The sequence below is a fragment of the Bactrocera neohumeralis genome, unplaced genomic scaffold (assembly GCF_024586455.1).
Source record: "Bactrocera neohumeralis isolate Rockhampton unplaced genomic scaffold, APGP_CSIRO_Bneo_wtdbg2-racon-allhic-juicebox.fasta_v2 cluster10, whole genome shotgun sequence".
NCBI classification, from domain to species: Eukaryota; Metazoa; Arthropoda; class Insecta; order Diptera; family Tephritidae; genus Bactrocera; species Bactrocera neohumeralis.
The window spans coordinates 26,692,351-26,715,000 of record NW_026089623.1 but is presented as its reverse complement, the minus strand read 5'-3'; the positions used below and the strand labels follow the sequence as shown (position 1 = coordinate 26,715,000).

Sequence of the window (22,650 nt, the reverse complement as noted above, 5' to 3'; positions counted from 1 at the left end):
ACCGATCGTAAAAAATCAAACATTTTCGCGAACATGGATCGGTACACGAACATGGATCGGTACACGAACAAGCCCATACACGATATACCGCAAGCGCACGCATACCGATCGAACGCACTCTTGTGCTCGTGTATGGGCACTTTAAAGCACAATATCAAAGAATTCGTATCCAAAAAATTTTCGGGTGATGTTTAAATATGTTATATAACTATAAACCCTTGAAATTTCGCTTTCTTAACTTACATTTCAAATCTGTGAGCGACTAACTTCTTGCTTTGTTTCTGACAGTAAAACCGATAAAATTGGTTTCAGTGACATCCAAAACCGATACAAATTTTGTTTCGAATATCAAACCAATAATGTCTGAATTCATGACACCTACTGCTTTTTTTATCGGTTTCAATTCTGATTCCGACAACTATCAGACTCCGCAACACCCCTGACAGGGTTGCCGCGAATCACATTTTTATTTTACCAAATCCCTTGAAAAAATTTACCAAATTAAAAAAGAAATTACCAAACTTTTTTTTACAAATTTTATTTATAAAAAATAAAAGAAATACATTTACTTCTTTTTTTAAGCGTTTTTTATTTACAAAAGAAATAATTAAAAAATTTAAAAGCATTTCAAATAAACTTCAGTTCTTGTTTCTCTTAAAATTAATATAGAAAAAAAGATATAACAAATATCACTTCGTGTTTCTCTTAACATTAATGACAAAATATTGGTCATAAAATAACTTCTTGTTTCTTTGAATGAAATAAATTTAGTTATTAACAATCGTTAAATGAGCTTGAAGGACATACGAATTTTAGCAAAGTTCAAAAATTCATCAACAATCAAAGAGATCACCACATCTCCTCAATAGCTATAACTGCGCATGATGTACTTGCTTAGACATTTGTTGATGTTCTTCATCCAAAAACTTGTCCATTTGGATTTGATGTTTTTTTTCTGTTCGTTTTGTTTGTGGATTGGGAAAACATTATGTTTTTTTATAAATGATAAATGGTTTGACAGCTTCTTATCACAAGCTATGCAATAGCTACATCCATCTTTATTCCGCAACCAAGAAAATCTCGATAGCCAGTCATTTCGGAATTTTCTCCAAGTTTGTTTTACGGGATGTGTTTCACTGCACACAATAATAAAGACATGATACATTTGGTCATATATTTAGCAAACTAACTTACCTGCGGCCACTGTCACTGCTGGTTTCATGCTCCTCTCCTGGAGGTGCAGGTCTTTTTCGTATAACAAATCTAAATGAATAAAGCATATGATGATTTTCTTATTGGAATCAAAATTAAACAACTATGAGCACATTTTCACTTACCTATCCATGATTTGTTACTATTTATTAAGTTTATTTAAAAAAAACTTAAACGCGCAATATCCAACACCACTTGACACGTGGAAAGCAGAAGAACAGTGAAGCGTTGCCATAAACAAAAAAATAACCAAATAACCGCAACCACATTGGTGTTTTTACTGTGGCTGTTGTAATTCCTGCTCACTTTGTTAGATAGCAACTTTATATTCACAGCTACAGGAATTTAATGCAGCTAGATATTTATTGCTTTCTTCTTGGTTTGTAGCAAACAAAAGTAAACTTTTTTTCAATTTTGAATCCATCACTCATTTATTAACAAGAAGAAAATATGTAAACAAAAAAAAACACAAATGGATACAGCTGTCAATTTCTCTCATTTAATTAGGTTATCTTTGCTATATGTGAATGCAACAAGGTTAGCTTCGAGGTTAATTTTTGTTAACCATATGCTTATATGTTGTTTAAATGAGTTAAGCATCCATCCCCTCTACCCGGTAAAACTGGCGCATCCTAATGCTACAGTGTAATTCACCACAGCTGATGGCACTACTGCACTACTCAACACATCTGTACGCCAACCCACTCAACAAAAAGGATGGGCATACACACGTACGTTTACACACTGCGCCGCGTCGACACCTTCCGACTCACAATTCGATCATCAACACGGTACGCTCTATACTGCGCCGCGTCAACGCACCATACAATTGAATCTTCGCCAGATTTCGTCTCAACCCGGTTCCTGTGAGCGATCAACTCGACTTAGCAACAATTTCGCAGTGCGATTAATTAAGCTCGCCCAACCGATAACATTTAAATATATTTAAGTTATATTTTATTTTAAATATAAAACAAATTAAAGTAAATAGTACAACTAATTACCCGCGTATTTTTCATTTGCAATTTTCTTCGCGGGTGTAAGTGGGATTTGAATATCCAAATAAACTCCGGAAATAAACATATGTGAACGTGCTATAAGACTACTAACCAGGGAAGAATTTTATAGTACGTTTTTAAAATGTTTCTACAAAACAATTTGAAAAAAAAATTAAAGATAATACAATTCAATCGAAATGGACTTAAATTTTGAAAATTTACCAAAATTAATAAAAATTTCACATTTTACCAAGAGGAAAATAATTTACCAGATTTGGTAAAATTTTACCAAATCGGCAACCCTGACTGCTGATTAACTCTGCTCTTATCGCGTAGGCAGTGCCCAGAGAACGTTTATCATAGAGAAGGTTCACGGCGCGAAGAACGTAAAAATATTTTTGGCTAACTCGGTCGAGATGGAGGCAGCCAGCTCTGCAGCAGAAATTTTAACATTTTGCTTGAACAGAGCAGCGCGTGGAATAAAAATTATGCTCAAAACTATATATTGCTCTAACAGACGTACATATGTATGTACATATGTATGTTCGCTCCTTTGCTTATATTTTATACGTTTATATGCAAACATGTGTATTCGTATGAATACTTTTTGTGTACATATATTTATGAATACATGTACAATTGAATACATTTAACCCTCTCCTGCCCGAATTAAAATTGGCGAGGCTAAAAAATATTTGAGTACAGATATGCTTTAATCGCGACCTGAATATGAACTGACCAAAGTTTCAAAGTCCTAGGAGTCCTGGTTTGGGAGTTACAGGATGTTGCCTATAGGCAACATTGAGCAATAGTGAACAATTTTGAAATACAGATAAATTTTGAATAGTATATATGTTTTTATTTGAAAATTTTTGTACATTTAGGTATGAAAAGATACAAAACAATTTTTTTGCGGGTTGCAACATAAATACACCTTACATTTGCTGCACCTTGATCGAGGACATCCAGTTTGACATAGTCTGCAGTGTCCTTTTGAACCCCATTCGACCCAATGTCCGGTTGGTTATACTTTTTACTGTTTTCCGGGTTTGGAACATATGCTCTTTTACCGGAGCTTGTAGAGGCAGCTGATGATGATGGAGATGAGGATATAGCTGATGATGATCTAGCTGGTGAAGTTGGAGCTGGCGAACTCAAGGAAAGTAACGATGGGCGACCTTTTTGCGTGGTATAAACGTTATATTTGTTGTTGTGTGCATTAGCTCATTTGCGATATCAAGCTGAAAATCGAGCAGTGACATGAATTTCTTTTCACCTGTATTATTTGCTATGTCTCTTCGGTACAAAAGCCAGCTGTTGACTACCGCAGAGTTTATGCACCAGTAGATAATTCGCATATACCACTTTTTTGAACGGTGGTTGATTTTATATAGTTCTAGTAACATGTCAGCAAGGTCAACTCCTCCCATATGTCTATTATAGCAATCAATACCTGGACGAGGGATAGTCACATATTTTTTTTCTTTTCGGCACCATCGTTTACATTCACTAATCGGACTCTCACCTATGTAGTTCGAAAGAAGTTGTACAATCTTGTTATCGTACCACCGACAAATAATTAAATTGTGAGGAATCTCAAATTTGAAGTCACTTGATCCTCGTCCGCTTTTCTTCAAATCTTTTTCGGATTTCAGTTCGCAATTTTTTATCCGGTTTGCTCTCAATGTTCCAACTGCTAAAATTCCTCTTTCAAAGTAATCATCAAACTAACCGAGGTGAACCAATTGTCGAAAAACAATTTGAAATTTTCATTATTAGGAATTTTTGAAGACAAAAAAGTACTATGTCCGAGGATATCCCTAATCCATATGAGGGGCAAGTTCCCTCGCCAACATAGAGCGCAAAATCATACATAATTCCCGAAGCTCCAGCGCGAGTAAACATTTTGAAGCCCCACTTGTGCGGCTTTTTTGGCAAATACTGCTTCATACTATTGTGACCTTGCAAATAATAAAAAAAATGATAAAATATAAAATGCACAATCTATTTATGTACTGTTGATATTACCCTTATAAGCAATAATTTGCTCATCAATACTTTGATATTCCTCTTGGGGTATTTGATTGTACTTTTCTTTGAATTTATCTAATAGTGGACGTACTTTATGTAGTTTGTCGTAATTACTATCTCCTTTTTGAGGTTGTGTAGAATTATCATTGATGTGGAAATATTGCTTTATTTTTTCAAAACGATTTCTTACAAATGATTCTGTTATCGCTGTATGTCGGAAATTTTTCGCCCATGCCATTCTCATTTGAGGTATTTTCACTGCACCTAGGTACAGTAATACACCGATAAATCTCTTTATTTCGTAAGGTTCACATTTCAGTTCAAGTCCACTTGATTGCATCGCGTAGATATTCGTCTCAGCACAGATCTTTTGAATAATTTCATCATCAAAAAAGTCGACAAAATATGCTAGTGGATCTTTACTTTCACCGCAGATGACTTCGTTTTTCCAAGAAGTATCGCAATCATTCATACCAATACTTCTCCATCTCAAACTATCTAAGTTAATTTTTTCAACTACCTGTGCTGTTTCTTCGTTTATAGTTTCGCTACTTACTTCTATCCCATCTCCAACAACCTTCTCAATCAACTCAATATCAATGTCATTTTCATCCATTTTATGCAGTGTCTGCTGTATTACATTTTCCAAAAAATCGCCCTCATCGATATCTTCATTTTCGCTGTCCATTTCAGAATCATCCCAGTCAAAATTGAGAAATTTTTCAATCTCTTTTACATTCAAACTTTTATACGTCATTGCTGGTAAAGAAAATACACTTACATAGAATTAGCATATAATAGACCAATGTTGCCTATAGGCAATGTCGTGTTTGACAAAATACTGAGTTCAAACTTGAATTAATTTGTTTCCTATTTTTGTTTCATTGTAATCTCTTACCTGTATTTAGTTAAAAAAATCACTTATAACACAAGAACTGTTTTATTCAACATTTTATTTTATTATTTTGCAAAGGCAATTTTTTTTTTAATTTGTGATCACGTGTTGACACAGAGACAATAAGCTCGCAATGGAACAATAACAAGATGTTTTCGTTGATACTTGGTATATGCATGCACAAAACCTTAATCTACTGCACAAAAAAATCCGTTATCAAAAATATTACGAATAGCGGGAGTTATAAGAGCATAAGTATCGGGTGATTTTTTTGAGGTTAGGATTTTCATGCATTAGTATTTGACAGATCACGTGGGATTTCAGACATGGTGTCAAAGAGAAAGATGCTCAGTATGCTTTGACATTTCATCATGAATAGACTTACTAACGAGCAACGCTTGCAAATCATTGAATTTTATTACCAAAATCAGTGTTCGGTTCGAAATGTGTTTTCCGCTTTTTTATCGACAAATTTTGTTCAGCGATGAGGCTCATTTCTGGTTGAATGGCTACGTAAATAAGCAAAATTGCCGCATTTTGGGTGAAGAGCAACCAGAAGCCGTTCAAGAACTGCCCATGCATCCCGAAAAATGCACTGTTTGGTGTGGTTTGTACGCTGGTGGAATCATTGGACCGTATTTTTTCAAAGATGCTGATGGACGCAACGTTACGGTGAATGGCGATCGCTATCGTTCGATGCTAACAAACTTTTTGTTGCCAAAAATGGAAGAACTGAACTTGGTTGACATGTGGTTTCAACAAGATGGCGCTACATGCCACACAGCTCGCGATTCTATAGCCATTTTGAGGGAAAACTTCGGAGAACAATTCATCTCAAGAAATGGACCCGTAAGTTGGCCACCAAGATCATGCGATTTAACGCCTTTAGACTATTTTTTGTGGGGCTACGTCAAGTCTAAAGTCTACAGAAATAAGCCAACAACTATTCCAGCTTTGGAAGACAACATTTCCGAAGAAATTCGGGCTATTCCGGCCGAAATGCTCGAAAAAGTTGCCCAAAATTGGACTTTCCGAATGGACCACCTAAGACGCAGCCGCGGTCAACATTTAAATGAAATTATCTTCAAAAAGTAAATGTCATGAACCAATCTAACGTTTCAAATAAAGAACCGATGAGATTTTGCAAATTTTATGCGTTTTTTTTTAAAAAAAGTTATCAAGCTCTTAAAAAATCACCCGATACAATGTTGCCTATAGGCAGCGTCGGGCATGAGAGGGTTAAATTAAATAACTTTTTCAGAGCAATATTCGTAGTTAATGTAAAAATAAACCCTTTTTTATTATTTTTTGTCTTAGATATACATATTCATACTTACATACATATTTATATAACGAATTATCATAATATTATTTAAAAATTGAAATATATTACAATAGTGATAAACATTAATCGTACATATATTTTATCATTCAAAACTTATATTCACATGTGTCATGACCATACATACGTACAAATGTGTTAATGTTCGCTTTCGCGAATTCAAATCATATTATCACTTATCAATAATAACATGTGCGCGCTGCTCATCTGTACATATATACATAAATATGTGCGTATGACATTGGTACACACATAAAGCATACACAAACCTACATACTTGCATACATATGCGTACACATGCAAATATGTCACCCCCAAAAACCACAAACATTGCTTTACAAAAACAACAATCGTTTGAAAACTCATCATACATACTTATGTATATGCTTTCACATGTACATAGATATGCCATCCGCAAAAATTACAAATATTGTTCTACAAAAACAACAAATGTCTGAAATAGCATCAGCGGCGTCCCAAGTCAATATGGCCGCCAAATGTAGTAAATCTTACAGCAAGAACAATTTCATTCATGAACGCAAGCGCACTGTCAACAAGCAAATTCGCTTCATTCATAAAAGCGACAACCTTCACATCTCCCCGAGCATGCGTTTGCAATGTGGTATGTAGACATGAGTGTACATATTTACATACATATGTGGCATGACCACGAAGTTGCGTAAATATGTATGAAGATGTATGAGCGTGCATACATATCAACACAGATTTTTGCGAGCACGGAAAAATATTTTAGACAAATATAAATCGACAACAGCAATGTTGCCGCTTTTCTCACTTCTTTGTGTGAAGAAGCATCAGAAAGTTGTTCAATTTATGATTTTTAGCGTTTACCATCGTCGCGAAAAGCCGCTTGTGGGCAAACGTGATCACTCAAATCCATTGGAGCTTCCAAACGCAAAGTAAGCCATAGTTTTTTCACAATTGAATTGCTTTTTAATAATGTTTGTTGCAGATTCATAAGTTATTTTCGATTAAATAAAGAAGCATTTTGTTTTTTACTGAATGAGATGAAGGAACATTTCCACAAACGTGTGCGAGGAACGGCCATACCTTCTATATTAAAATTATGCGCAACTCTGCGTTTCCTTGCTGACGGTGGTTATCAAAAATGCAGTGGAAATGATTTTAACATTGGGTTGGCGCAACCTACGATATCTTTAGTAATTAAAGAGGTTCTAAATATAATTGAACAACGTATTTGTGTCCAATGGATTAAAATTCAAATGACTGAGGAGGAGCAAAACGCTTCAAAAGTTTCATTTTATTCAAAAAGTGCTTTCCGGGAGTAGTTGGTTGCATCGACGGAACTCATGTTCGCATTATTTCACTAAGAAAAGAAGTGCAACATCTTTATCATAACAGAAAGGGCTACTACAGTTTAAACGTGATGATTGTATATATAAAATCTGAATTATATTAGAAACAAAATGGTATAATTTCTTAAAATTTTTAGCTTTGTGATTATAAAATGTCTATTCGGTATGTGGATGCTAGGCATGACTCTTTTGTTTTCAATGTTAGCGATTTGAAAGTGCATTTACAGAACAACATACAGAATAACACTTGGATCTTGGGTAAGACTTTATCGTATTTATTGATAAATAATTAGAGTAATGTAATTTCTTAGGCGACGCTGGCTATCCTCTGCACAAATTTTTAATGGCGCCTATCGCTTCTTCACCCCAAGCACCAGAGATAAAGAGATCTTTAACTCCTCTCTCACTGGAAGTGAGAGAGCAATTGCTAAACGTCAAAACCTACTGAACTTTGACAGCTAATCGAGTTCAGTAGGTTTTGACGTTTAGCAATTGGAAAAGAGGGACGACCATATTAAAATCCCGCAAAATTATTATTCGAATGGAGACATTTTTCATTTTTTTGTCTCCATTTCTAACGGCCATTATTTCGAAGAATACCGAATGCGAAAAAGCACGCAGATTGAAAGCTGTAAGTACATTTTAATTTTTATTAAATAAATTTGCATTTATTTAATACTTGTTTATTTTATTTTACAGACAAAATTCCGAAAACAACCAGCAGTTGGAAGAAATGTGTTGCTGGCTGCAGCGAGGGAGGCAGAATATTCAGTTTTCCGAACAGTGGAACGGATCTCGAACGGTGAGTAAAAAACGCTACATAGTGCAAAAAGTGTTTGTGACTTTGATTTCCATGAAATAAGTGTTTCAATTGTGCAAGTAAAATAGATTGGATAATGAATTTGAAATCCCGGGTATTTTTAAGTGTGATATGCTTAACATGTAGATCGCGACAGACTGCAAGCGACATTTGTCAAATATTAAAATACACACGTTCTTATGGACACAGTTATGTAGTCGTGCAGCTGCCTCAATAACTATGTCTTTAAGAACGTGTGTATTTTAATATTTGACAAATGTCGCCTGCAGTCTGTCGCGCTCTACGTATTAAGAGCTTAATTGTCAATTTGTTTCCATTGCCGTTAATTAACTAAATAAATTATTTTAAAGTAACGATTTATCTTTGAATATTTAGAACATTTATAAAAACAAATCGTACTTTTAAATATTCATTAAATATGCACTTTTTGCACTATTATTATTATTATTATACATATTTTATGATTATATATAACATTTCGTATTTTCTTTTAATAGGCGTAAATGTTGGCTCAAACGTTTAGGTGTTTTTGAAGATCAAAATGAAAAAACACCTAAACATATTTTTGCGTGTGAGCGGCATTTTTCTGAAGAAATGCGTAACGCAAAAAAATTGCGTCCGAGAGCCGTTCCGGATATAAATTTAATTATTGAGCCAATGTTTAACGCCCCAAATTCTTTTTTTGAAAACCCTATTGAAATGGGCGTTGAAGATTTTTTTCCCCAAATGGAAGGATCTGCCTCAAATGCAAACGGTGCATCGAGGCAGCTGCTTCCGCTTTTAGAAAGGGAAGACCGCGATAATATTTTAGAGCCTCTGCCACTTCTTGAGGAGGAACTACTAAATAGTAATGAAAAAGCCGCGCAAACAGGTAGGGGTCTGACAGCAGGGACAGATAGAAAAAAAAATTGAGGGAAGAGAACAGGATTTTAAAAATAAAATTAGATGAAAAAGAACAGGAGAATAGGAGTTTAAAAGCTCAGTTGGTCCAAATGGCAACTGAATTAGAAAGATGTAGGGAAATGTTAAGAAGTAGTTCATTTAGGGAAAAGTCAGATCCTCTTGAGATAGTTTGCAGCAAAGTTCCTCCTCAGTTAGGTGCTTGTATTAGGAGTAGTTTTGTTAATAGTAATCGCCAAAGTCAAGGTCGGCGATATGATAGTTTTCTTAAAACTTTAGCTTTGGGTGTATTTTTTTTGTCGCCAATCGCTTACCGCTACCTAAAGCACCAACTTAGTTTTCCCTCGGAAATTACGTTACATAATTTTGTCGCAGATTGGCCTCGTTTCCCAGGTTGCACCCAAAGCAGCATAAAGTCTTTACAAATTAGGAGTAAGGGATTTTCTTTCGAACAAAAGTTCATATCAGTTTCTTGTGATGAAATGTCACTGAAATGTCATTTGCAGTATGATAGGAAATTTGATAGGGTGATAGGTCTTGAAGATTATGGCGATGAAAATCGCACATCTAGAATAGCCACAACTGCAATGACCATAATGGTGCAAGGTATAGGTGGGGAACCTTGGTCCAACCCGTTAGCTTATTTTTTTATTAGAGGCTCATGTAAAGGGGATGTCCTCAAGAAATATATTCTTGAAGCCATTACCCAACTTCAAAATATAGGGCTAGTTCCTTGCCATTTTGTTTGTGACCAGGGTACCAATTTTCAAAATTTAGCCAATTTGTTAGGTGTTTCAATGTCACGGCCTTTTTTCAACGTTAATGGTAAGGAAATATGTTTTTTTTACGATAGCCCCCATTTATTAAAATGTAGTCGAAACTGCTTACAAAATATGAAAAATAAAGTTGATTTTAAAAATAGTCGCGTATGTTGGTCAGATATAGTCCATTTTTATAAACAGGACTCTAAGTCGAGTTATCGGTGTGCGCATAAATTAACCGATGCTCATATTTACCCCAATACCTTTCAAAAAATGAAAGTTAAATTCGCGTCTCAAGTGTTAAGTAATACGGTCGCTTCAGGTATGCTTTCTCTTTACAGCTCGGGAGCCTTAAGCTCAAATAGTATGAGCTTTATTAATACCGCGGATTTCGTTTCTTTTTTCAATAAATTATTCGATATCTTTAATAGTAGTTTCACTGAGGCCATTGTACCCACTAAAAAAGTTTTTATAAGTTCCCCAGAGCAAAACCAGTTTTTAGATGAGGCAGAAAAAGTTTTAAAAACAATTCGGGTCGTAGATGAGTTAGGAAACAACACAACAAATAATTTCAATTTTATTAAGGGGTGGTTAATTAATATTAATAGTTTAAGACGATTGTGGCGATTGCTGTCACACTCAGGATTTCCTTACCTAAAGACAAGACGACTATGTCAGGACAGCTTAGAGCATTTTTTTGGTCAGATTAGAAGTAGGGGAGGTACTAGAGTTACACCTTTCATGTTCTCTAGTTTATTTAGGAAGTCGTGGGGTTTACGTTACGTAAATATCGTAACAAAAGGTAACTGTGAGCTGCCTTTAGAACCCGAAGCCACAGTTATTTCAGAACATAGCCATAATGTTCTTCTTAATGTGTGCAATGATTCCGTTTTAAGTGACCTTTCTTGGCAGGATTTCCAGGGTTTACCACGGCCCGAACACTCCATTGTTAGATCCATTACTTTAGATAGTAGTTTAGAAATTAACTTTTTAAAGGAAAATGCTTTTAACTATTTTTGCGGCTACCTTTATTTGAAAATTTTTAAAATGCACACATGCATCCTGCCATTACCTTATTTAGGAGATGAAATTCCTTCTGATGAATTCATCTTCATACACCAAAACCAGATTGATAAATGCAACTTAGTGAAGCCGCCTCAAGAATTTGTTGCATTTATTAATAATTTAGAAATAAAATTTGTTGAGGAATTTGACAGAAATTGTCATAAAATAGGATTAGGAGAAATTCTTTTTACTAAATTAAAAGATATTAGGCCCTTCTTGTGTTGTGAAGACTGTGACCCAAAGGTAGTTATTGCTCTATTTATTAGAATTAGATTTTTAAATAAATATTTATCATTACCCAATTTTAAGAATAAAATTTTGTGTGTTTCTCATTTGTAGTTTTTATCTTCCTTTTCTAGTGGTTGCAATGAGCTAAATATTTTATACTAAAATAATACTTTTTAAGCAGATTCGCATTAAGAGCCTCTAAAGTTAGAACGATAAAGAATAGAAAGTTTTTAATTACAAATTAGAATTTGGGGCTTAAATATTGGCATTTGTATATATAGTACGTTTATTTTTATAGTTTTAGGTATTATACTCGTATAGTATTATTATGTGATATCAAGTGATATTGTTTTTGTTACTTTTTTTATACTTTTATACTCGTATATGAATTGTTATCGTTATGTTTTTTTTTTCATTTTTTTATGTAAATAAATTTTTAATGGGTGATATAGGCCTACTGGGGAACCGAGCACCCAAAAATAACTTCGGTAACGCGCCATTTTGCATACCTCATAGGTGGTGTGGAAAATGCGAATTGGGTGTTTTACAATTAATAAAAAACGCTTATTTTGAGGCGCTCTCACACTGGAATAAGTTTAACATCCCCTTATTCCTGCCAAGCACGCTACAATACAGCACACTCAAAGGCCCGGAATATTGTAGAGCGGACAATTGGTGTACTCAAGAGTAGATTTCGATGTCTTTTATCTGTACGAGGTTTACATTACACTCCCGAAAAGGCTACGCAAATTGTGAATGCTTGTTGCGCATTGCACAATATTTGCCAACACTTTCAAGTGGAATCTCCGGAAGAAATACCATCTACTTCACATACTACAATGACCAATGATATTTTGGACATAGAAAGAGAAGAAGAGGATACGGCTCGAATAATTCGCAATAATTCATTCAAATATTCATTTATTATTTCTAATGTGCTATTTATTCAGGCATATATTTAAATTTTATTTAAATAAATTCATTAAATAACAATATCACTTCATTTTTTAGGGTAAACTTAAACTATGGTACAAAAATATAAAATATCACTTCATTCCAGAATTATTAAAAATAAAATAAAATTAAAAAAAATATTACTTTGTGTCTTAAATAACCAAAAAAAAATAAAATCTTTGCGAAGATTTTAATTTACCAATTTTGAGGCGCTGCACCTCAATTTGAATTTATTGTTTCCAAATTGTGGCTTTCCTCTTCCTACTTCTGGAAACTTCTCCATTAACTCCACCAATTTTTCGAATGGGTTTTTTGTTGCAACTTTATTTCTTCTAAAAATTTATAAAAAATATTAATTAAAATTAATTTAACATTAATTAAAATAGTTATTTTACCCGTCCTCCATTTTTCTTTAATATTTTTTTGTATTTCACTGCAGGAATGTTGAAATTCAACTGCTATTAAGCAGTTGAAGTTTGTTTATATACTAGTCAACCCCACTTGTACAGAGTTGAAAACCGCAATACCAAAAAAAGTTGAAGTTAGATCATACTTCAACCGCAATTTTTTTGACGGATTGAGTTGAAGTTGGCAATACCGAATTTTTAAACTTCGACTGAAATGCAGTTGGGTTGAAAACCGCAATTGGGGCAATAATTTCGCGCAGGACTACGTCTGCGGGGTCGGCTAGTGTATTCATAAATATGTATGTACACAAAAAGAATTCATACGAATACACATGTTTGCATATAAACGTATAAAAATATAAGCAAAAGAGCGAACATACATATGTACATACATATGTACGTCTGTTAGAGCAATATATAGTTTTGAGCATAATTTTTATTCCACGCGCTGCTCTGTTCAAGCAAAATGTTAAAATTTCTGCTGCAGAGCTGGCTGTGGTGAAACACCTCCATCTCGACCGAGTTAGCGAAAAATGTTTTTACGTTCTTCGCGCCGTGAACCTTCTCTATGATAGACGTTCTCTGCAGTGCCTGCGCCAGTAAGTTTGCGATTACATGGGGCAACTTTAGTTGCTAATTCTCGGGCGATTCTCTTTTACTGTCGCCCATTACCTTCACACGAGCAACTTGTGTTGCGCAACTCTGCTCGAGTTTTTTTCTCATTCTCTTTCACTTTACTTTAACCCATTGTCTACTCTTTACTTTAACCCATTGTCGCTTCTTTTTCCTTATAGGTATCACATATATTAATCAGCTCTGTCAATTAAGAAATACATTTTATTTATTAAAACAAATATATATCACCCTTTTTACTATCGTCTAAATCAGTTTGTATGGCTTCCTCCATACATTTCACAATATCTTTAATTAATTAGATTTTTTCGTCATACTCCATTTTCTAAAATATTTATATTATATTATGTATATTTGTATACATATTTGCAAATTACTTACCAAAAGATGAAATTAAATTTTTTAAATATATTCAAAATATTAATATCAAAAAAATATACGCAAATGCAACTATGTACTACGAAAGAAAGAACACGAATGCCGAAAAACGTCGCAGCGAACTGCTACGAATAAGAACACAAAGCGAGTTGCTGAACACTGGAAACTCGGCGCGATTCCCCTCTCCTCGTCGCCCCCTCGCCTATAAACCAAGAGTTGCCGCAACAAAAGTTGCCTCGTGTGATAAGGCTCTAAGGAACAAGGAGAATGAAAAAGGTTTTGAAACGATTACTGTTTGAGCGTTCTCAGGAGCTCATATCATTGTAGAAATACAATGGCTAATATTCCCTATTTCAAAGAAGTGTAATGCTATGTTAATTATTCAATGAAATAAGAATAATTTTATTATTCTGGAAAGGTTCGAAACCGTTCTAATTTAATTTTTTAAAACTTTTAATATTATATAGACTCCTTCTATTTTAATGTAGAACTAGTTTTTAAGTTTATTTAACATAAACTATGATTAAATGTGCTAATTGAAGTTCATTTGAGATGTATGAAATATTAATAACTACATTATTAGTGATATTGAATTTGAAAACAAAAAGCATTTTTCTTACTGAAAATGTATTATTTTATTTTTGTGGATTATTGTATATCACAATAATAATAATTGTAGCTCTTTACTTCTGATCTTTCAAGCCGGATACAACTTATGTTCACATTTGTATGTGCAATATCCTATTTCAAAATATAAATTACATATTGAAAAGTTCTTATACTCAAATTTAGAAGGATTTACTTCATAAACATATAAAGTTGGCATTTAAAAAATTCCTCTAAAAAAAATGTATGTACATACATTACAAAGTTTAGTAAATATTCACCGCACATTCTGTTCGTCAAATATGTATATTACAAAGTGAGAATATTGTTAGAACTTAATTATTTATAATTTATTGAAAAATCAGTTTGTCGGCGGCACCAAAACCACCGCTGTTCATAAGTTGACTTAAGAGTAGTGGATTGTAAGTAGCAGCAGCTGCACCAAAAGCGGGAAACGATGAAAATGGTGGTACAAATGTATTGTGGAATTTAGGGGTTTTCATCGGACTAGACATCTTTGTGCGCCTCTTTTTCACTTTTGTAGATATTAATTCTTCACTTGAATCACTTTCTGATTCTGATTCAGATGTTTCTGTTCTTGTTTTATTCTTTGCGTCATCCTTTTCATCTTCTTCGTCATCACTAGATTTAGAAGCGTATCTGTGTTTGCGTTTTGTTATTCTTTTTAGCGAATCCTCCGATTTTGTCCGCAGCCTTTTGACCTTTTTATTTTGTACAGTACTTTGTTCATTGCTTTTCGTCAAGGAGTTTTCACTAATACAAATATTGGAGGGCATCATGAATTTTTTTTCGGGATTGAACTGACTCATTTGACCAATGCAGAATTCCATGTAAGATTGAAGCATAGTGCTGAGGTTGGCTGGTTTGGGGCAATTTTTCATATTGTGATATGGCGCAGAGCAGTTTTTGCAAATCATTTGACATTCGAATGCAGTGTGACCCTAGGCGAAAATATATTATGTTTAAAAAGAATAAATATAAAATACAGTAAAATTTTCAAAATATTAAAAAACAATGTTTTACCTGCATATCACATATCAAACATTGGTTCTTGATCGTTCCGGACTTATTATGTGATGATATTTCAGTATCCTCTGATACATCATCTTCAATTACAAAATTTCTTTCTAATTTGCCAAGACATATTAAGTCCTCTTCGGATGATTGCTTTTTCTTCGATTGTTTTTTTGCAATTTTCAATCCTTTTTCCATGATAATATTGGGCTTTGTACTTACTTTATCACTTATTTTATTATCTTCCTCCGAAGAAGAGGACGAAGAGGAAGAATCAGAAGAAGTTGACTGTTCTGTGCTTATTTTATGTATTTGGTTACCCAGTGCTTCTTGTTTTACTTTAATGGTGTTACTTTTAGCTATATTTTGAGGCTGCTTGCTTGTTAGCGCCTCATCTTCACTTTCAGAAGATTCTGAAGAGGAACTAGAAGAACTTGCAGGTTTATGTGTTTGTTTTGAAATACGATTAGCCTCTTCTACCTCAGTTTTTTCTTGTTTTATGTTTTTTAATATATGCTTCTTACTTTCCAAATTACACTCTTCATCATGAGGAGGGTTTTTTGGTGTTGTTAAAGTTATGGAAGATGGAGTAACTGATGATATGGTTTGAGGCATACTACTTGTGGAAGATACTTGCATCGCCGGTGACGATGAATAATTTTGATTTTGTTCATCGGCTTGTATTAAGTGAGCATTTCTCTGATCTTCATACCAATTTAATTCATTTTTATAAGTCTCATTTCCAAAATGTGCCTTTCCACCATGCATATCTTGACCACGGCCACGTCCATTACGACCTTGTGAATTATGGTGATACCTGGAATTACCATTATGTTGTTCTAACGCATTTGGATCACGAAACTTTTGAAAGCCAACTTCTTGATTATTAAGTTTTGAATTACTAATCGACCCAAAACTATTATTATTGTTGCTGTGGTTGTTACTGCCATTGTAAGACCGATTAAAATTGTCGCCACCCCAGCTACGGTTTTCTGCATGTCCATCATTTCGATTCCCGCTTCTTTTATAGTTACCTAGGGATCCTGTACCACCAAAACGTCGTTGACTCTTACTACCACTACCTCCACCTCGGCGAAAATTATATGATTTTCGACTCATATTCAAAAAAAATTTGTCTTAAATCTGAAGTACCATACTATGACGAAAATAAACACACAAGTTGGAACTGTCAGAATAACACACGTGGGGATGGAAGTGTTGCCAAATACTCTTAGCCCATTATTTTCACTGTAAAAAATAAAGTTTATTTTGAATCATCCATAAAATCAAGCAAATTACAAATGCCATACTGAATAAAATCTTTTTTATTTTATTTTTATATATATAGCTACATGTTTGTGGTTTTGACATTATTATCACAGCAAAATTAGAGACTAAAAAGAGAGAAATATGTAAACAAAAAAGAATGAATTATAAACAATGCATCTCAATTCTCCGGGAAATCGACTTCTCAAATTAAAAAATACGTCCATTATATCCATTAAATAGAAAATATTTAAAACAAGATGACCTTTATACAAAATACGATGTTACAAAAGGGTGATTCTCTTGCTCCTGCAAGATTGCAGATTCCTATACCGAAATATTCAAGGCACGAGAGCACCCATTGCAGAATCTAGTGACATATGAACGGCTATAGTGCATGGCTATTGTGAATTTAGCAGAAATGAGCACGTTCTCTGGCAGAAATATATGTAAAACCACTGAATTTATGCGAGAATGAATAAAGAGAAATGCTTTGAAGAAAAATATACAAAGTCACGCAAATGCCGGAATTACATGTGCAGAATTCTGCGTGCAGAAAAAAAATTTGTACTGATTTGACAGTTCAAATTCTGCACCTCAATGCAGATCTGCACGGCATGTGCAATTTGAATTTCTCTGCGCAGAGGCAGTGCTGACAACATTCAAATAATTAATTTTTGAGCATAGTCCGGCAACATTTTAAATTGCGCTCAGCTGTTCAGTGAAAATAAACAAAAGATATAAAAAAATGGAAGAAAAATTGATTGAATTTGTTAGCGAAAACCGGTTTCTATATGACAAAAGTCATAGGAATTATGAAAATAGCTACCTGAGGGACGCCAAATTTCAGGAGCTATCGGAGAAATTGCATATTCCAGGTAAATCTTTAATTTTATAACCTAACAGAAAATTTATATTTATTCATGTTTTGAATGTTTTTAGATGAGAAGCTAAAGGCCCGTTGGAGGACCCTACGAGATAAATTTTACAAAGACTTAAAAAAGAGACCATCAGGAAGCGGCGTGTATTCGCCAGACAAAAAGTGGAAGTGGATGGAGAGCCTAAAGTTTTTAAAGGACGTTGAAATGGACAACTTGAAGTAGGTTTTGTATAATCTTGTTTTATTTGTATAATTGTATTATTTATTATATATGCATTTTCAGCACACAAGGCAATTATGGCACCGTAACGACAGAAGGTGACGACTCTTTCCTCAGCGACTTTGGTGAATCCGCCTGTAGCAGTGTCAATTTAAATATCTTTTCTCAATCACCGCAGACGCAGACACAGACTGGACGGAAACGTAAAATTGAGGAATTACTTGAAAGCTCGAATAGAGACTTTCAAAGAGTGACGTCGCTAGCCGCGGAAATATTGGTCGGTGACACGGAGAGATCCGCAATTCAATTATTTTTTGAAAGCCTTGTCAAGCAGGCGGAGGGAGCTAATTTAAATAGCCTGGAAATGTCGGAGTTACAACTCCAAATTTCTCAAACATTCCACCAATTTTTGGTGAATCGTAGAAATATTTTTCATTATAATATTTATCATTTTAAATAAAAGCACATTCATTTCAAATATATAAAAAAGTACAAAGTTATTTATTTATTTTGTAGTTGTTGTTTTTGTTATTTCAGCGCAAACAATTTTGAGGAATACAAATCCATACAGGTTACGTAGAACCGACATATTTATTTTATAATACATTTATTGAATTATTTACTTATTTATTAAAGAAGAGATAATATTTAAGAAGATCTCGGGTATCAAAAGCACTTCGTCTTGCGTTAGCGCTTGATGAGAATGTAAAGAAGCATTCTCTGAGTCACATATGCGTGATTTATCTTGTATCATATGAACCACTTTTTTCAGAAAAATTATAGAAATTTTAATTTAATTTAAAATTAGGAAAAAAATTATTTAATTTTATTTTTTTATTATTTCAATAAAGTTATATTTATATGTATATAATTTCTTCAAAGAAAATTGATGACCTTCATGAAATACGCATATTCGCATTATTTCGTTATCATTTCCATATTTGCACCAATAGAATTTCTATGGCATATAAATATGTACTAGTCACGTCACATACTAGCTCAATACCTTAAACCGTAAAACTACCTTTTTTTCTTGTTTTCCAACGAAGGAATAAACCGGGAGTATTTATTGAGAAAAATCAGAAATCACAACTTCAATTCAAGGCTTTTGGTTTTTTATGATAAATACAATTTTGATACGATTTCTTTATGAAACAAACTGAGGTCGAGCGATGAAACCAATGAGGTCGAGCGATGAAAAAACTGCGGTCGAACGATGAAAAAAATGAGGTTGAGCGAAGAAACAAATGAGGTCGAGCGCGCGTTGTTACTTGCTTGAGCGTGACGTTGAAAAAAGGGGCCGGCTCGCCGCCCGTTATTCCTTTTTCAGCTTTTTGGCGTGGGTGCCGGTCAGCTGCTAGATCTGCTGTAGCGGTGACATTGTGGATGTTATGTGTGGAAATGTTGTGGAATTTGTGTGGTGAAATGATGAATGCGGGGTGTCGATGTTGCGGCTCTATGTAGGGTTGTATGCGGGTGTAGTACGTTGAAGCTCATTTGGCCATGTACATATATTATGTATTTCTTTGGCACATTTGTCCGTACGTTTACGAAAGCAAACGCGAGCCACATACATATGTACATACATACATTCACAATAAAAAGTATCGCACGAAAAATTCGGATCTCCGTTTTCGGTCAACCAATGGCCGAAACTGGCGTTTTGTCAAAGAGTCAAGTGCTGAACACTTTGAGCACGACAGACTGCAAGCGACATCTGTCAAATAATAAAATACACACGTTCTTAGGGACACAGTTATGTAGTTGTGCAGCTGCCTCAATAACTGTGTCCCTAAGAACTTGTGTATTCCAATATTTGACAGATGTCGTTTGCAGTCTGTCGCGCTCAGACTGTCAAAACAAACGAATGGCCGCCGATTGTCAACGCTTCCCTTGCCGCTGTAACAGCTTTGGCAACAAACGTGCCTAAATATATATGTAAGTATACGTATGAGCGCTTTCCGAAAACCAATGGTTTCATTGAAATCGGTTGAGTAGTTCCTGAGATATGGTTCTTGGTCCATAAGTGGGCGGCGCCACGCCCATTTTCAATTTTTAAAAAAAGCCTGGATGCAGCTTCCTTCTGCCACTTCTTCCGTAAAATTTAGTGTTTCTGACGTTTTTTATGAGTCGGTTAACGCACTTTTAGTGATTTTCAACATAACCTTTGTATGGGAGGTGGGCGTGGTTATTATCCGATTTCTTCCATTTTTGAACTGTATATGGAAATGCCTTAAAAAACGGCTCTGTAGAGTTTGGTTGACATAGCTATAATAGTTTCCGAGATATGTACAAAAAACTTAGTAGGGGGCGGGGCCACGCCCACTTTTCCAAAACAATTGGGTCCAAATATGCCCCTCCCTAATGCGATCCTTTGTGCCAAATTTCACTTTAATATCTTTATTTATGGCTTAGTTATGACACTTTATAGGTTTTCGGTTTCCGCCATTTTGTGGGCGTGGCAGTGGGTCGATTTGGCCCATCTTCGAACTTAACCTTCTTATGGAGCCAAGAAATACGTGTACCAAGTTTCATCATGATATCTCAATTTTTACTCAAGTTACAGCGTGCACGGACGGACGGACAGACGGACGGACAGACAGACATCCGGATTTCGACTCTACTCGTCGCCCTGATCACTTTGGTATATATAACCCTATATCTGACTCTTTTAGTTTTAGGACTTACAAACAACCGTTATGTGAACAAAACTATAATACTCTCGTTAGCAACATTGTTGCGAGAGTATAAAAAGATATTTATTTTAATTTTTTGATTTAAGTTCATTAACATTCTGTAACAGCATACTGTAAAATTCCATACACATATCATCACCAACTGACCGTGGAAGTTTATTCAACAACCACTCAAAACTAGCAAGAACTTGTGCATATGATGAGTTGTTCTTTGCTGCTACCAAATCTTCTTGCTTCTTTAAAATGTTGTTGAACCGATTCCATGCCTCGTCATTTTGGCTTCCGCGAAACGTACGACTACTTGTGGTGGGTGTTGGATTCTGCAAAATACACAAACAAAAATTAAAACATGCACATTATATACATCCATTTACATTCACATTAGGGTGATTCAAAAATTTTTTTTTTTTTTTTTTTCAATTGGTACTCGCAAAAATAGGTTCCTAGACACCTCTAAGAAAGCCTCTCCAAATATGAGTTTTTAATTGTAACGGGAAGGTCCTCCGCCTAACGGTTTTCTATTTTTTCTTATTATCAGATAGAAAAATTTATATCTCGCTTCCAACTACTTGAAAAAATATTTTGTTAATTAGGTTTTGTAGGAAATTGAATGCTCTAAAATATGGTCTCTTATGATTTTTTCGTAAACCCAACCGTTTAAAAGATATTAACGGTTGAAATTTGACTATTTTTGGAAAAATTTTTTATTTCTTATGAATTTTATAACTCAACGAAAAAAAATTTTTATGAATGAATCACCCTAATGCACATTATATACATAATCATATTGCGGAACACTTAACACCTCCTCATTCGCTCTATTTATCGGGGAAGCTGAATCAAAATCTTCAAACGTTGGTCTGCGAAAGCACAACAAAAATTTATGAAATTTTAAAATAATATATATAATATTTAATAGACTTACGTTCTTTTGTGTGATGTATTTGGTAAAAATGCCATTTCTTCAGCAAAATCCCAATCAATCGCGTCTGAAAAAAAGGGCTCCTCCAGCGTTTCTCCACCTGCGCTACCACTTTTATACTTGCGGGCCACTTTGGCGTGATAGCGACAGCTCTCCTGTAAGCTAATCCATCCAGCTTTGCACTCATTAACTATATAAACATAACAAATAAAATGAAATTAAGAGATTCATAAATTGAAAATTTAATTTATATACACTTACCAGTTTTGCCAACGGAATTGCTTATGTGCACCCAGGCCTGCTCCACAGCATTTTTATTTGAATGCATAACGTTTGTTATGTCCCATATTCGGGGCCATTCTTCCACTGCTTTAATTAGTTCTCGTTTTTCACCCGCTGTGAAATTTTTTATCCTCTTTTGCCGCTTTGCAACAGGTGTTAAGTCATCCATTTCTAAGGAATAAACGGAATAACATACAAAATTCAAATAAAACCACCAACTTACTTCTTCTACCCACTCAATTTGCGTCAGAAATATATAGAAACTGTTATGTTTCTTCGCAAAACCAGTGTTGCCTATCCACAATTTATAAAATAAGAGTAGTAAATATACTTACTGAATTTCTTGAGATCTGGATGTTGCCACAAGAAAATTTAACATCAGAAAACTTCTTGATCATTTCATAAGCGTTTTTTTATATGAAGTTTTTGCTTTTCTTGAGAGCTGGAAACCCACCTTTAATATTGAATTATAGATAAGTGTAGGAAACATAATTCCTGTTTTAGGTAAGCACTAAGGTACTCTGACATCAATTTTGTCATATCCTGGAGATTTTTTGTTGTTCAGTTTCTCGATTTCAGAACGTATTTCGGCGGGCGTAATATGTTTCATTGGTAGAGATAGTTGACAGGGTGTATAAAGAAATTCTAATATTGCAGCATCATTGTTGCTACCACTACAACCAAAAGCAGTGAACGTAGCTTCAAGGTATTTACTGTACGCATTTGCTTTGCTTTTGTCTGATCTACACCAAACGTTATTACCGTCTTTGATAGGTACATTT

General features: G+C 34.4%; 5 protein-coding genes across 6 annotated transcripts; 1 reads left to right on the top strand and 4 right to left on the bottom strand.

Moving 5' to 3' along the window:
- Positions 1–704: 704 nt before the first annotated feature.
- On the bottom strand, positions 705–1,410 carry LOC126765385 (uncharacterized). Its single transcript, XM_050483116.1, has 3 exons — positions 1,338–1,410; positions 1,195–1,263; positions 705–1,136 (listed from the first exon to the last, which is right to left on the bottom strand). The coding sequence occupies exons 1-3, from the start codon at positions 1,343–1,345 to the stop codon at positions 863–865; spliced, it is 351 nt and encodes a 116-aa protein (XP_050339073.1). The 5' UTR covers positions 1,346–1,410; the 3' UTR covers positions 705–862.
- Positions 1,411–3,037: 1,627 nt separating this feature from the next.
- On the bottom strand, positions 3,038–5,003 carry LOC126765283 (piggyBac transposable element-derived protein 3-like). Its single transcript, XM_050482999.1, has 2 exons — positions 4,239–5,003; positions 3,038–4,171 (listed from the first exon to the last, which is right to left on the bottom strand). The coding sequence occupies exons 1-2, from the start codon at positions 4,996–4,998 to the stop codon at positions 3,933–3,935; spliced, it is 999 nt and encodes a 332-aa protein (XP_050338956.1). The 5' UTR covers positions 4,999–5,003; the 3' UTR covers positions 3,038–3,932.
- A 9,568-nt stretch (positions 5,004–14,571) lies between these two features.
- On the bottom strand, positions 14,572–16,805 carry LOC126765228 (protein mushroom body miniature). Its single transcript, XM_050482895.1, has 2 exons — positions 15,612–16,805; positions 14,572–15,529 (listed from the first exon to the last, which is right to left on the bottom strand). Exons 1-2 carry the CDS (start codon positions 16,719–16,721, stop codon positions 14,918–14,920), a joined length of 1,722 nt encoding a protein of 573 aa, XP_050338852.1. The 5' UTR covers positions 16,722–16,805; the 3' UTR covers positions 14,572–14,917.
- Positions 16,806–17,565: 760 nt separating this feature from the next.
- LOC126765341 (uncharacterized) lies at positions 17,566–18,448 on the top strand. Its single transcript, XM_050483067.1, has 3 exons — positions 17,566–17,746; positions 17,811–17,967; positions 18,032–18,448. The coding sequence occupies exons 1-3, from the start codon at positions 17,617–17,619 to the stop codon at positions 18,426–18,428; spliced, it is 684 nt and encodes a 227-aa protein (XP_050339024.1). The 5' UTR covers positions 17,566–17,616; the 3' UTR covers positions 18,429–18,448.
- A 2,217-nt stretch (positions 18,449–20,665) lies between these two features.
- LOC126765333 (uncharacterized) lies at positions 20,666–22,650 on the bottom strand. Of its 2 annotated transcripts, none has more exons than XM_050483057.1 (5): positions 22,092–22,650; positions 21,848–22,039; positions 21,590–21,776; positions 21,470–21,524; positions 20,666–20,984 (listed from the first exon to the last, which is right to left on the bottom strand). In XM_050483057.1, the coding sequence occupies exons 2-5, from the start codon at positions 22,035–22,037 to the stop codon at positions 20,733–20,735; spliced, it is 684 nt and encodes a 227-aa protein (XP_050339014.1). In that variant the 5' UTR covers positions 22,038–22,039; positions 22,092–22,650; the 3' UTR covers positions 20,666–20,732. The 2 variants fall into 2 exon arrangements, with proteins under 2 accessions (XP_050339014.1, XP_050339013.1); XM_050483056.1 differs by having other exon boundaries at positions 21,443–21,524; positions 22,092–22,645.

Coding starts and splice junctions, on each gene's coding strand:
- LOC126765341 (XM_050483067.1), top strand. CDS start 17,617: ATGGAAGAAAAATTGATTGAATTTGTTAGCGAAAACCGGTTTCTATAT. Junction 17,747..17,810: donor GGAGAAATTGCATATTCCAG/GTAAATCTTTAA, acceptor GAATGTTTTTAG/ATGAGAAGCTAAAGGCCCGT. Junction 17,968..18,031: donor GTTGAAATGGACAACTTGAA/GTAGGTTTTGTA, acceptor ATGCATTTTCAG/CACACAAGGCAATTATGGCA.
- LOC126765333 (XM_050483056.1), bottom strand. CDS start 22,037: ATGGATGACTTAACACCTGTTGCAAAGCGGCAAAAGAGGATAAAAAAT. Junction 21,777..21,847: donor CAATTCCGTTGGCAAAACTG/GTAAGTGTATAT, acceptor ATGTTTATATAG/TTAATGAGTGCAAAGCTGGA. Junction 21,525..21,589: donor AATACATCACACAAAAGAAC/GTAAGTCTATTA, acceptor GTGCTTTCGCAG/ACCAACGTTTGAAGATTTTG.
- LOC126765283 (XM_050482999.1), bottom strand. CDS start 4,998: ATGACGTATAAAAGTTTGAATGTAAAAGAGATTGAAAAATTTCTCAAT. Junction 4,172..4,238: donor GCAAATTATTGCTTATAAGG/GTAATATCAACA, acceptor ATTATTTGCAAG/GTCACAATAGTATGAAGCAG.
- LOC126765385 (XM_050483116.1), bottom strand. Junction 1,137..1,194: donor AGCAGTGACAGTGGCCGCAG/GTAAGTTAGTTT, acceptor TATTGTGTGCAG/TGAAACACATCCCGTAAAAC.
- LOC126765228 (XM_050482895.1), bottom strand. CDS start 16,721: ATGAGTCGAAAATCATATAATTTTCGCCGAGGTGGAGGTAGTGGTAGT. Junction 15,530..15,611: donor GTTTGATATGTGATATGCAG/GTAAAACATTGT, acceptor ATTTTCGCCTAG/GGTCACACTGCATTCGAATG.